The sequence below is a fragment of the Coptis chinensis genome, chromosome 4 (assembly GCF_015680905.1).
Source record: "Coptis chinensis isolate HL-2020 chromosome 4, ASM1568090v1, whole genome shotgun sequence".
NCBI lineage: Eukaryota > Viridiplantae > Streptophyta > Magnoliopsida > Ranunculales > Ranunculaceae > Coptis > Coptis chinensis.
In genome coordinates, this window is record NC_141459.1 from 22,122,352 (window position 1) to 22,136,990 (window position 14,639).

The 14,639-nt window shown below is 35.1% G+C and overlaps 1 protein-coding gene across 1 annotated transcript; it reads right to left on the reverse strand.

Moving 5' to 3' along the window:
* Window positions 1–206: 206 nt before the first annotated feature.
* Window positions 207–5,474, reverse strand: LOC147502623 (uncharacterized). Its single transcript, XM_086607453.1, has 5 exons — window positions 5,368–5,474; window positions 4,895–4,969; window positions 4,433–4,714; window positions 2,706–3,555; window positions 207–1,319 (listed from the first exon to the last, which is right to left on the reverse strand). Exons 3-4 carry the CDS (start codon window positions 4,634–4,636, stop codon window positions 3,319–3,321), a joined length of 441 nt encoding a protein of 146 aa, XP_086463579.1. The 5' UTR covers window positions 4,637–4,714; window positions 4,895–4,969; window positions 5,368–5,474; the 3' UTR covers window positions 207–1,319; window positions 2,706–3,318.
* Between the last annotated feature and the right edge of the window lie 9,165 nt (window positions 5,475–14,639).

Here is a 14,639-nt window from a genome sequence, read left to right on the forward strand (position 1 = left end):
CTTTATGTTGCCATCCTGCATCTTCTCCATTGTTCCTCAGCAGTTGCATAAGATATCTACTATCTCCCAAAATAAGTGTCTGATTAGGCTGATACTTCTTCTGCAGATTACATGCCAATTCAGCTCCAGCTACTTCTGCCTCTAACACATTTAGCCGCCCTAAACTTTCTGTAAATATTCTTAATCAGCCTAAAGGAGATTCTAAATTTCTAAAATGATACTAATATATAGACAAATGGAATTTCCAGAGCATCAGTAGACACCCATTACATTGAGCAAAGTGACCAAATGGTTTACAAATGTTTTACATTCATAAATACACAACTGTTTTACATTCATAAAACCACAACAATTTCAAGAATGGAAATACTTAATAGCATAGCAACAATACAATGCAAATAAATCCACATCACTCGCATAGTAACGCTTCTGCAGTCTCCTTGAACTCTTCTGCAGTCTCGCATAGTAGTCTCCCTGAAGTCATCTTTCTTTTTTCTCTTGTAGCATCACACACCAGTAGCACACTACAGCCAACAGTCACACACTAGCAGCCCAACCACCAGCACCACCACCTGCAACACACATCTGCACCAGCAACACTACACACCACACATCTGCAGCCCACACTTCACACACAGCACACACCAACAGCACAGCGCAGCCTACACTTCGCACAGCAGCAGCACACACTTCACACACAGCAGCACACCGCGGCACACACATAAGCACACCTCAACCCTCACAATTACACAGCAACAGCCCACACACTAGCAGCACACATCAGTAGCACACACAACAACATCACACACCAGCAACACGCTGCAGCCTACACTTCACACACCAGTAGCTGAACCATCTCCACACACCTGCAACACACATTTGCACCACCAACACGACACACCTACACGATACACCACACACATCCCAGCAACCCCACCCACCACCACTAACGGATTGCATGAGGAATCTCATTCTAAAATATCTAAAACACATAGATGAAATTCACAAAATAACAAGTAACTTCAACAACTACGAAGTCTACTGCCATGAATACTCCACTGAAGGGGGGGGGGGGAGGGGGTAGTATCAACCACACTAGAAGGTTCACCAAGTCCGCTAACGCTTTCAACACTCTCAACTTGTGTATCACCAAAGTTTTCACCAAGTACACTCGCAACTTGTGGAGTGTCAGTAACAACTGGCCCAAAGCTTTCACAAACATTCAGAGTATGATATGAGTAGTCATTCCCAAAAATTACACAAGCTTCAGCAAAATAGGGAAACATCCTCCCTCTTAGGTGCCTCGCTACGGGATATGCCTATAACAATAAACAATTTCTAACATGCTATGGTTATAAACATAGTAATAATTTGTCACATGATAGTCAAGTAAATTACCCTGAAATACGCATCCCATGCTTGACGATCAACGTCAATACACTTGGTTTGTTGGTTGTATGAAAAACCAAACTCAGTACTCTCGAGAAGTTCTTTGACAGTTATGTAATCTCTCTTCAATGTTTTCATCCTAGAGCACACATTGTCATCCCTAACTGACAAGTTCAATATTTGATTCAACTCCCTAGTCACCATGGACAAGGTCTCACTCTCCCACCCATTTTTTTATGTTCTGCCCATACCATTTAGAGTATAATCCAACAACAACTTAATTAGGATCTCGTCCATCATGGGAGACCAACGGGTTTGTTCCCCACTCGCCATAACTATGAGAAAAGAAACTTAAAAGGTGAACTAATTGAACAACGTATTTAACAAGTAATCAAACTAACACTTACAACCATTTTATATATACACTAAACAACATTGTGTATAAATAATGATAATTACTCTTACAACAAACACTTCATTGACAGGACTAAAACTGTTTAACCAATACAAGCTGGTAAACAAATTACTTCGTGAGAAATTCTTTGAATCAGTTGAACAAATTTCAGAACTGATATCTACTTACAAGAATTTAAGACAATAAAAAATGACGTCTAAAATTGTGGGAATAAGAATAAGTAAGAAGAAAGTGACGCGAAAATGATATCCGATTTTGTTTGTTGGATGGAAGGATTTTCATTGTTGTTGTTCACAGTCATATTTACCAATCTGGAAGAAATAAACCAAAACTGCTCAACAACTCATTTCATGAACTCTTACTCTTACTCACAATACCAAAATCAATAACAAATCATCAAAAAAGGTATCTATAGAATGAACTCTAAATTCCACAACAAAAATAAAGATAGAATTTCAACTAATCATTACTCCCCGCGAGCAAGAAATTGATAACTTGCATTGAGAAAGTATCACAAACATCAAAATTGCATAAAAAACTTAGCCATTCAAGTGAAATCTCACGAACAGAAGGACAAATTCATGATTTCACTACCTATATAACAATTGCAACATGAAGCACATTTCAAATTACAGAAAACGTCAAACTGCATCAAAACATAGCTTATCAAGCTGAACTCAAGTAGATTTCAAGAAACACTAGTCAATTCAACTAAAACAAGTGCAATTTCACATCTAAAACGAGAAATCCCATGATTTCAGCATCATAATAGCAATCGCAACATCAAAAACTTGGTATTTAACCAGAAATCAAACAAGAATCTAAAGGCTTAACATTAAAAAAAGAGCTAAACACTACCAGATACTCAAACAAGTTGGATAGTGAAAGAGGAAGGGCTAACCTTGCTTGCAAAGATCGAGAAGTACGTTCTAGAGTGTGAGAGACTCGACCAAAATTGAGAGAGGGAGAGAGAGTTGAGGAGGCTAACCTTGACAGCGAGAGAGAGTGAGAGAAGCGAATGATCAAAACTAGGGTTGAAATTGATCAAAAATTATTTGCCGAATTTGCCAATGGCAAAAATTGTGTTATCAAGCACCGCCAAACCTGGCAAATGAGATTTGCCAACATTTGCCTGGTGATGAAACAAGTAGCGACAAAACTCTATTATCCTGCTAGGTAGTTTGCCGGCAAAATTTAAAGTGGGAAAATATTTTCCCATTACATATTTGCCCCTCAAGTGGGAATTTTTATCAAGCATACCCGGACCAGGAATCAGAAACGGGGGAAAAGAAAAAAGCAAATGTTTAAAATCAACAATTCACTCTAAACCTTCTTTCCATTCAACAAATTTACATATGGAGTTTAACAAGCTAGCAGACCAACATTAAATTGACAACAAATTCGCAGTAGAATGCTGTATGTGAAGCATTCCAATTTCACACTTAAATTGCTACTGACTGAATCCTACAATGAAATTTATGAACAAAATCACCTCTAATTCCAGTAAATCACCTCTAATTCCAGGAAGGGCTGGTCAATCGAGCATCTCTACAAACTGAAGTGCCGCCTGATGCTGCAGGGGAAGGAGAGGAGGCAGTAAAATGATTTCCAGAAACAGATAATGGGGGCAGATTCGCAGGATGGCCTTGATACCCAGAGGGAGCAAATCGTGAAGGACTGGATGCTACACCTGCAAACATGCTAGATGTGGTCTGAGTAGCTCCCAAATTTGGCCTATTGGTGTTCGGAACCTAAATATACATCAAACAAATTAGAGTGAGTATACCTTAAACGAATTAAAGTGAGTACATTCTTGATCTTTGTAGGATTCCCCAAGTTGAAAAAAATCCTGTACCAACATTTCCCTTTCCTGTAGCTATGTGATTGGCTCTTTATTATCAGGTATAAATATTCTAGCTAACCAGGTAAATAGGATGGCATTTGTTATGTATGCAATATATATCATGCACAAAACTGAACGAGTCTGAAAAACTGTCTCTCTCTCAACACACCCACATAGGAGACTATTTTCTAAATACACATACAGTGATAACTGTTGGATCCGTCTGATTGTATGGCTTCGGGTCACTTATTTCTTTTAAAGATGGTTAGTTCAATTAACATCAAACGTTAATCTTGGTCCAAGAAAAAAATAATTCTCTCGTGTGAAATCTCCCTTATAATTATAGCTCTCTCTCCATCTCCACGATTGTTTCTCCCTTATCCAGTCTAAAGTTTCAACTCTTACCACTGGCTGTACTCCAATGGCAAGTAAACAAATAACTAAGTGAAACCATTTGTTCCAGTCTCATTAAAAAGACGAACGAGAAAGATTCTACAACAAATCCTATGTGTTTTAATAGATCACTAAATATTTTACTGATAAAAAAACAGCATAATTAGATCTAATAACAGCCAATATTTCTGACTTTAAATGACAGCACAACAAATTTTCCAGTTTCACTGTGTGTGTGTGTCTGCGAGCGGTGTTGTGTATTAATTTTTTGTACAAGAAACCTAGAAGCTTCGGATCATCGGATGGAACAAAATGTTGTGTACTAACTACCAAATTGCAGATCGAATAATAAATTTAAATTGTTATTATGAGAAATAACTAAGAAACATTACCGCAGTATGTTGAAGTGAGGTATTTGAAAGCTTTCTAAGAGGAGAAGATGCAGACGGAGATGTACTGTGAAAATGGCGGGCATGTGCATTAGGGTTAGAAACATCCTCTGATTCTCCTTCCAGATCACCACAGAAATTAGCTTCTTGACCTGCCCTATTAACAGCTGGTCTAGGATTTGACCCCAAGTCAGTTGTAGCTGCCATTTGCTGAGGAATAGGAGGAGCGACAGGTGATGCCTGGATACTGTTCCGCCTCTTAATTTCTTCCTCTGTATTCAGAATCTGTTTAACATTGTAAAGCCACCCAACAGTCATCAAAGCACACAGGATTGCTTTTTTGAAAAGCAGAAGAAGACAAAAGTAGACCAAGCAATTCCAAGACAATAACATAATCAACCTAAAGAAGAAATACAGTTCAATAACATCCCATCTTTAACCAGATATTAAAGCAACAGGGCTTACCTGAACTTTCAGGTTCTGCTCCAAATCATTTTTCTTTTTTTCCTCGTCACTTGGCAAGTCCACGTTGTTGCTAATCTGGCAGGTAAAAGAAATGAAATCTGTGAAACATAACAAAGTAAAGAAGAAAAAAGTCCAGTAATCATAACATTCGTGTTAACAATTAAAACTGCCAAATCTGAACAATATCCATAAAATCATAAAAGAGTTGGATCAAATCATCCAGCAAATCTTTTATTTATTTATTTTTATAGTATATATTTCTCTCTACATAAAATACGAAAAATGCTACATCTAATTTGAGCTATTATCAACAGTGTTATATCATCACAAAAGACAAACTCCTAAAATTTGAACCAAAAATCATGTTAGACGAAAGGCTCCTAAGTCACCTTCTTAGATGGATACAGCAGAAAACCACAATGAAACAGTAGTGTAGTGGCACAAGAGAGTTTTAGTTTAGATTAACAACTCACTAGTAATATGAGGGAAGTTTGATTCAAAATGGAACTTAAATATGTATTTTGTTGTACAACGTGATTGCATGATTCAATGATTAAATATGTATTCCTGTAACTGGTTCTTTTTCACTGATCTTCATCTTGTTTTTTAATACGGGAAAGCGTCTTTTGACGTTTGTTTAAAAGGGATTTTAATTTTTTTAAAGAGATACTTTGACTCGGCATTAACCATCTTCTTCCAACATCTGCTACTCTATGTAAATTCCCTCTGTATAATGAGATTGCCACCATTTTCTCTCTTCCAGGCACCGTTTGGTGGGTCTCATCAAAATCCACCTTTTCTAGTACAAATCCAGCTTGTTATCCAAACCAGGCCCAATATTTCGTTATTGGGCCGTCTGAGCCCGGAAAGGGTACATTTAATATTTATCTACTATCTACTATCTATATACTAAAGCAGATACCTTTAAAAGATGATTTTCTATATCACTTTATACTTAAAGAGAGATTTTAGCATTTTATTCCATATCTAATATGAGAGTTAAGAGCCTTTTTTTCTAAGATAGTATTTTCTAATATGAAAGATAATTATTTTTAATAGCTTACTGGAACCTCACATGGAACATAGAAGAGTTTGAGTGTATTTATAATCCTTATATTTGGAGAGTTTGAATAAGCATTTACAATTTTTATATATTTGATCAAATAAAAAAAATGCTAAAAAATAAATGATTTGTAGAAAATAATTTCCTATTACAAATCAAACACTTTTAGTGTTCCAATTCTTATATATTTGATCAAATAAAAAAAATTACTAAAAAATATGTGATTTGTAAAAACTAATTCTCTGTTACAAATCATACAATTTTAGTGTCTATGATAAAACACTGGCTTATTTCAAATATATCCTTAACACAGCATCAAAACATAGTTAAAAACAATTATACAAAAAATAACATCACAAAATATATAATATAAAATGAAAATAATAATAATAATAACGGGAAAACAATAATGACAAATATTTTAAAATATGTATAATACTGAATAAAACTAACATCAAAAAATAATTAATGGGGAATCAAAAACTAGATGCAAATATATCGAACTAACCTCAAATAATATTTAACGAAAAATCGGAAACTGAATGCAAATGCAATCATTAAACAAATCTTAAAAAAGTAATTAATAGAAAATCTAAATATGGATACAATTGCATTAAACTAACCTCAAATAATAATTAATGGAAAATCAAAACTTGGATACAAATACATCAAACTAACATAAAAAAATAATTGTCGGAAAATCGAAAACTGGATGCAAATGCATTGAGCTAACCCTCAAATATTAAATTAACGAGAAATCGGAAACTAGATGCAACTGCATTAAACTAACCTCAAAGAAAAATTAATTATAAATTGGAAACATAATGCAAATGCGTGGAACTAATCTTAAAAAATAATGAACGAGAAATCGAAAACCGGGTGCAATTGCATTGAACTAATCTCAAAAAATACACTAGATGCAAAACCTCAATAAATAATTAACGGAAAATCAGAAACTGGTTGTGAATTCATTGAACTAACCTCAAACAATAATTAACAGGAAATCATAAACTATATGCAAATGCAACTTTATCAAATAATAAACGAAAAATTAGAAACTGAATGCAAATGCATTAAACTAATCTCACATAATAATTAACGAAAAATCATAAACTGGATGCAAATGCATTGAACTAACCTCAAAGAACAATTAATAGGAAATTGGAAGCAAATGTATTGAACTAACCGAAAATAATAATTAACGAGAAACCAAAAACTGGATGCAACTGTATTGAACTGATCTCAAAAAATAATAACGGGAATAAAAAATTTGATGCAACTGCATTGAACTAACCTCAAATATAAATAATGGAAAATCAGAAACTGTATGCAAATGCATTGAACTAACCTCAAAATATAGATAATGGAAAATCAGAAACTGTATGCAAATGCATTGAACTAACCTCAAAATATAGTTGGGTTATATGTTATGGGAATATCTCGATAAGTATAGTTTTGCATTTAAAATGATGTTTATATTATGTCTTTCCGTATGATTGAAAACTCCTTGCTATTCGAGTAGATTCAATATATATTAACTTTTTCTTATTAGGCAATCTCATAAAACTTCAATCAAACTTCTATTATTAAACAACAAAATGAAGTTGAAGGGTTTTATCAAATGCGAGTTATGTTTTTTTTAATGGAGAGTGAGATTTTCAAGTTATAAAAAAATTGGTTGAGTGATCAATATAATATCAATATATAATAGTTTTATATATTTGCAAATAGTTTTCAGAATAATTAATATAACAACACCCGTTCGTAGATAATATTTGAATATTTCACATAATGAGTTATGCATAATTTAAATAATAATTAACGGAAAATCGGGAACTGGATAATCTTCGATGATTCCACATAGTAAATTAAGCATAATTTATTTTTTATGTCATGTTTGCAAGGACACTACAGATGGATCAGTGGAAGTTTGTATTACACACCACATTGGATAATTATAATAAAATCGAAAACTGGATTCAAATACATAACTGAGCTTAATGAGTAATTAATGGGAAATCGGAAACTTTATGCAAATTGCATTAAACTAATAAAAGAGAATAACTAACGGGAAATTATAAATTGAATGCAAATCTTTAAAAAAATATTTAACGGAAAATCGGAAACGGTATGAAAATACATAAAAAAAAACCTCAAATAATAATTAATGGGAAACCGAAAATTGGATGCAAATGCATTGAACTTAATTCAAAAAATAATTAACATAAAATAAAAAGCGAATGCAAGCGTTGTGAACTAACCTCATAGAATAATTGGTGGGAAATCGGAAACTAAATGCAAATGCATTGAAATAACTTAAAAAAAGAATAGTTAGCGGAAATCAAAAACCGAATATAATTGTATCGAACTAACCTCAAATAATTAGAAACTAGATGCAGATGTATTGGACTAACCTTAAAGAGTTATTAACATGAAATCGGAAACTAGATCTAAATGCAATGAACTAATCTCAAAGACTAATTAATAAAACATTGAAAAATGGATGAAACTGCACTGAACTAACCTAAATGAATAATTAACGGTAAATTATAAATTTGATGTAACTGTATTGAACTAACTTCAAAAAATAATTAATGAGAAATCAAAAACTTGATACAAATGCATTGAACTAACCTCAAAGAACAATTAACATAAAATCGAAAATTGGATGCAACTTGTCACGCCCCGAGACCACAGCACACATCCCAAGGACGATGAGTGAATCTCGAGGCTGACACCCTCACAATTCTACCGAAATTTCGGCAGAGTTTCCTTTGTTTAATCGACGCCCGTAAGCCCTAAAACTGTCATAAACTGAAATAACACGGAAATCCTAAACTACAAACTTCCAACAACCATATATATACAACCCAACCTTCTAAACAACATTATATACATCCACCCACTGTTTAAGTGTAACTACTACTCGAATACATCAAATAAATACATCAAAAGGAGCTGAGCTCTATAAATATACAACCAAAATGCCTAGACTATCTCTATACAACCCAACTACGAACTTGACTATGTCCTCGTCAAGCATAAGGGAATCCTCCCAAATCGCCATGACCATCATCGCTAGGGTTAGGAAAAACCTCCTCCATTGAATCGGCTCCTCGAGAAATGTTAAGTAGGATGAGCAACAACGATGCCCAATTAGAAACACACATAACCAATAAATAGTCTACTTATAGAAAACATTTAAAACATGCAGGGTTTCTATAATAGTATTCAAATATTGTGACTATGTATATATACATCACTAACTAGCGTAAATCATCTCGACATGCTTCATTGATATACAAAATAGAGTTTTCACAATCATCATACAACTATTGTGCGGCTGCATCCTATTAGAATGGTGAAGTAGGTACTCGACCCGATCCACCGAGGATCTCGATCGATTCAAGACTTTCGGTGTGAACCATACACCGTTGTTTTTCGATTTTTCGTGGGGAGCTAAAATGCCGTTGTTGTGTTCGACACACAAAATCCCCAAAGCTTTTAGGGCTCGGGTGGTGGGCGGGTGACCACGACCCCATACGGGCCGTCACCTAACTTACGGTGGTCGACCGTTCGACGACGCAGACCAGATTTCGGGATCGACACACATCCGGGGAGTGGACTAAACTCTCACTCCTCGCCTAAACCTCATCGAGGTAGCATGTAACCCCCACAAGCTAATCACCATACAAATGACGATTACAAAAGCATGGTTATCTAGAAAAGTAGAAAAGGAATTCCCGGACTACATCCGGTGATGCATCCCTTTAAAGGTGGCCCACCACCTTGAAAGGTGTACACCATGAGTTGGAATCTAGAGCGGCTAAGTCTCGAATTTTCGACACAACAGGTTCCTTCTTTTTAGGAATTCACAATTCCCTTTCTAAATCCCACCGTGATAAGCATAGTAATATCTATATATATACTCATTATTACGCTTGTTTTCCAAATAATTATAGATACATATTTAGTTTTTCTTTTAAAACTGTTGATTCAGATGTGTGAGTTTTGGATTTCCCCATCGATCACATACACCCTATGACTCCCAAACGGCCGGTCATAGTAAATGACAACCGATGATTCCTAAACGGCGAATCATAAAAATAACAACAAACTCTATCCCGGGGACAATCGAACCTCACACCTATTTACAAACAACCGGGTAATCCTCACCCGCATACAAAATCCATCTCTCTGTCTCCTTACTGAGACAAGAGACGCGAATCCTTCCCAAAACCAGTTTTTCTCTTTTAACCAAGAAACCAAATCTACGCTACCCGATTTTACCAAAAACTCATTTCACATTAAAGCTATCTATATATACGGTTTATATCGAGGAAATACAAATGCAAAACATGAATATCATATATACATGCATGGTTAATGCTAACTATCTATTTCCTATTTAAACAATTCAAATCATGCATGAAAATAAGCGGACCATATATTGGTATGTAGGTTCCTACCTTAGCAAGCTCCTTCTCCTCAAGCCCAACTTAACCAAATCGAGCCGCTTAACCGAATCAACTCGAATTCACTCCTATAACTTGGCATATACATAAGCGTCGGTTGTTAGAATTGATCGAACAACGAGGAATTATTATCTAAGCGTAAGCCGAAGAAATCTCGGCGTTAAGAAATTGGTTTTGGTATTTTTTTCTATAACTCATTGTCAGCAGAGCTCTGAGGCCATTTCGGACCTTTGTTACTCGGCCGGTCTCTATGGCTATTCGGGCCATGGCAGCCCTCATATCGACGTCAATCCTATCACATCTCAATTCAAATTCCAAATTTTAACTACAACCAATCCCGCCTTCGATTCATATTAAATCTCGAAATTCACATTAACAGTTATAAATCGACATGAATATCTCGAACTTCACATTAACAGTTGTAAATCGACATGAATCTCTCGAATTTGAAATGAATAACCAAAAAAAATTCTTACCAAGTCGGCAAAATCGCTCCTTAGCTTGCTTCTCCACAATTTCGCAGCTCTCCGTCTCCAAACCAGCTACTGCCGACATTAAACAACCAATTTCAATTATTATTATCATTTTTTTTCCAATACATCACAATCCCATCCAAATTTCAACACTCCAACCATAATAACTTCATCAAACAGAGTATAGAACTAGAGAATATCAAATCTCTTACCAAATCAATAAGAATGCTTCATTCAGCTTTCTTCTCGGCTGATTTCGTTAAGCCATTCCTCTCCAAATAGCTACTATCGAATTATACAACCACCCCATTCAATATCTCTCATCAAATACACCCTCAAGCTATTGAATTTGAATCTAAACATTAATTTGAAACGAATTTAACTTACCTTTCGCGGAACTACGATGAAATTCCACTCAATTTTTCGGCCGCACACTTGGGTTTATAGTTTCTAAGGATTGGGTGTTCTAATTCTTGGTTTGAATCACTGAATTTGGGGAGAAGGGAGTTTCTCTCTCCTAGGGTTTTAAAGAGGTGCGAATTGGGGAAGAAGAGGTGCGATTTGATTTCGCGATTTTTGTTTTTTTTTTTTTTTTCTTTGGTGCGATACGGTCAAGGCCCAAGCCCAATATGACCCAATTGGGCTTAAGGTCCTAAATACTTATAACCCCCACTAATTTGATGTCGCGTCGTAATTATTTTTCCGACCCATCCCGCTAAATTTAATCTTCTATATTCTATCTCACCGCAGGCTATAACAATGACCCACTCATGCGTGTAAGCTGTTAACTTCGTAAAAGCAAGACTTGAAAACCGCTTAACCGCATTTTGTCAAATTTTCGCATATGGGTCGCTTACCTAACGTGACTTATGAGTCGGAGTTAAGTTCCAGTAAGTTACGTACGGTTGAAATATAACCCGACGACCAATTTACATAAACGACCCTAGATTTAATATGAAATTTACGAAATACCCTTAATAATAATTCAGGACTTTACACAACTGCATTGAACTAACCTCAAAAAATAATTAACGAAAAACCAAAAACTGGATGCAACTGCATTAAACTAAAATAAGAAATTAACTAACGGGAAATCAGAAATTAGATGCAAATGCATTGAAATAATCTAAAAAAATAGTTAACTAGAAATCAGAAGTCGGATGTAGCGCATCGCGACCTCAAAGCATAAATGTCAACTTTTTTTAGCCTTCTCACATTAGCAATTCAAAGTAATTAGGAACACAAAACGAAAGTGAGTTTATAAAAACAGACTCTTACATGTATGCAAACAAATTATAAACTATCGAACTAACCTAGAAAAGCAATTAACGGGAAATCAGAAACTGGATGCAGATGTATTGAACTAACCTCAAAGAGTAATTAACGGGAGATTGGAACCTGGATGCAAATGCAATGAACTAATCTCAAAGACTAATTAACGAAACATCGAAAAACTTGATGCAACAGCATCTTGAATTAACCTTAATGGATAACTAACGGGAAATCATAAATAAGTAGATGCAATTGCACTAAACTAACCTCAAATAATAATTAACGGGAAATTGGAAACTTGATGCAATTGCATTAAACTAACCTCAAAGAATAATTAATGAGAAATTGGAAACTGGATGCAACGGACTACATTAAACTAACCTCAAAGAATAATTAATGGAAAATAAAAAACTTGATGCAAATGCATTGAACTAATAATCCTAAAACATATTTGTATTATATGTAGGGAGAATAAATGTCTCAACAAATATAGTTTTGCATTTGAAATAATATTTATTATAATTCTTTTATTGTAATTGGGAATGTCTTGCTATTCAAGTAGCTTCAATATTATCTTCGTCATATTGGACATTCTCACAAAACTTCAATCAAACTTCTATTATTAAACCTAACAATAAAAATAAGTTGATAAGTTTTATCAAGGGCTTGTGTCGACACCAATCACTAATTGCAATTGAGGAAAAACATTATTTGTCCCCGACTCCTTCGATCTCCGAGGTGTGACGCACTCTCCACTTCCAAAAACCCATAAACAGTTTAAAATATGCGGATAATTAAAAACCAATAAAAATTTTAACTTAAACAACAGTCATCTTCATTACCAAAAACAAATTATAAATGAAAATGCAAATAACCTTATCTCAACTGAAAATCTATATCACCTCAAGGGAAAAACAAAACGTATCCGGAGATGTAACGCTAATGCAAACCACAAGCAGCAGCTAACCTTCTTCAACACTAAACCTGTCAAAACTTATCAACTATGTTCATTGAATGAACACACCCGATAAGCAAACATGCAAATCGGGATTGACATTATAAAAATCTTTGGTGTGAGTAGCCCTAAAATACAACATATAATTATACATATACATACACAATCCATACGGCAGTTAGTTCCTCCATCGAGGCGCCTTAACTTTTAACGACTAATAAAACATCCTTAAGTTCAATAATCTAGGCAGGTAGTTCCTCCAATCGAGGCCTTAACTTCCCACTAACCACACAACAAACTATACACATCATAAATAAGGTATGTAGTTCCTCCATCGAGAGGCTTTAGGTTCTAACTAAACAAATAACCAACCAAACATATTACCATAATTAGATTATTTCGGACTTTCTTTGTGTGTCCCTAAAATCACGTCGTATCTATGTCTTACCTAGTTTCACTGGCTACCACAATCGCAGAACCAACGAACATGTACATCCACATGCCTCCCCTTACATAATGAGCCACTCCGTGCGTAACCACCCTGGAGCGGGATGCCGCGACACCGTAAATCCTCACACGGAAGCCAAATCTATGTAAGCACCGCCACTATTCGGCATAAAATATTTGCATCATCGTTCTATTTTGCGAACGGAATAATCAAGCCACTATTCTATTAACTCTGGGCAGAAGGCCGCCGAAGGCCATTCAAATTTTAATCGAACGCCCGGAAGAAGGGAAGGCCATTCAGATTAAGCGAAACGCCGGAAAGGGGGCCCGAAGGCCATTCGGGATAAGCTGAAGCGCCGGAAGGGCCAATCCGGGCCAAGTTGTGGTAGTCGGGGTTCTAGGATTTTCGTTATGTAATTTATTCAGGTGTCATACGTTAATGACTCATAAACATTTCTACTATATCACGTCGCGCAGGTCAATTACCTTATTGCACTAAGCCATAATATCTAGAAACATCTCAATTATATCTCATAGTCACTTTTCGTTTCTTTCACGTGCCAATATATTATTGCACTACACCACACTCCCGTGGGCAAATATTCACCAATACTATATTAGCATCTCACATATAAAATAATGGAGTGTATATACATTTCTCCAAGATATTGCATTAATATAATTATCCCAGCACATTATATCATGTCACAATGCTTCCACGTATCGCATACATCTTTATTATAGCGTATTAGGAATATAATGTCTCCTAACATCTCAATATCGTCACGTGTCAAAAATACACAACATCAAGGTCAAATCTTTCTTAGATAATGACAACCAAATATATACAAGCTTCCACAGCATTTTATTACTACATTTGTCCATATAATATACAATATAAATCGTAGCACAGTTAGACAGTCAAAAGTCCACAATCAAAGCCCAATATATATATGTTTTACACACTACTCACGTCAAATCTAAATTAGATAATGACAAACCAAGTTATACAATATCGACAATATTTTATTACTATATTTGTCCATATAAATCAAATATG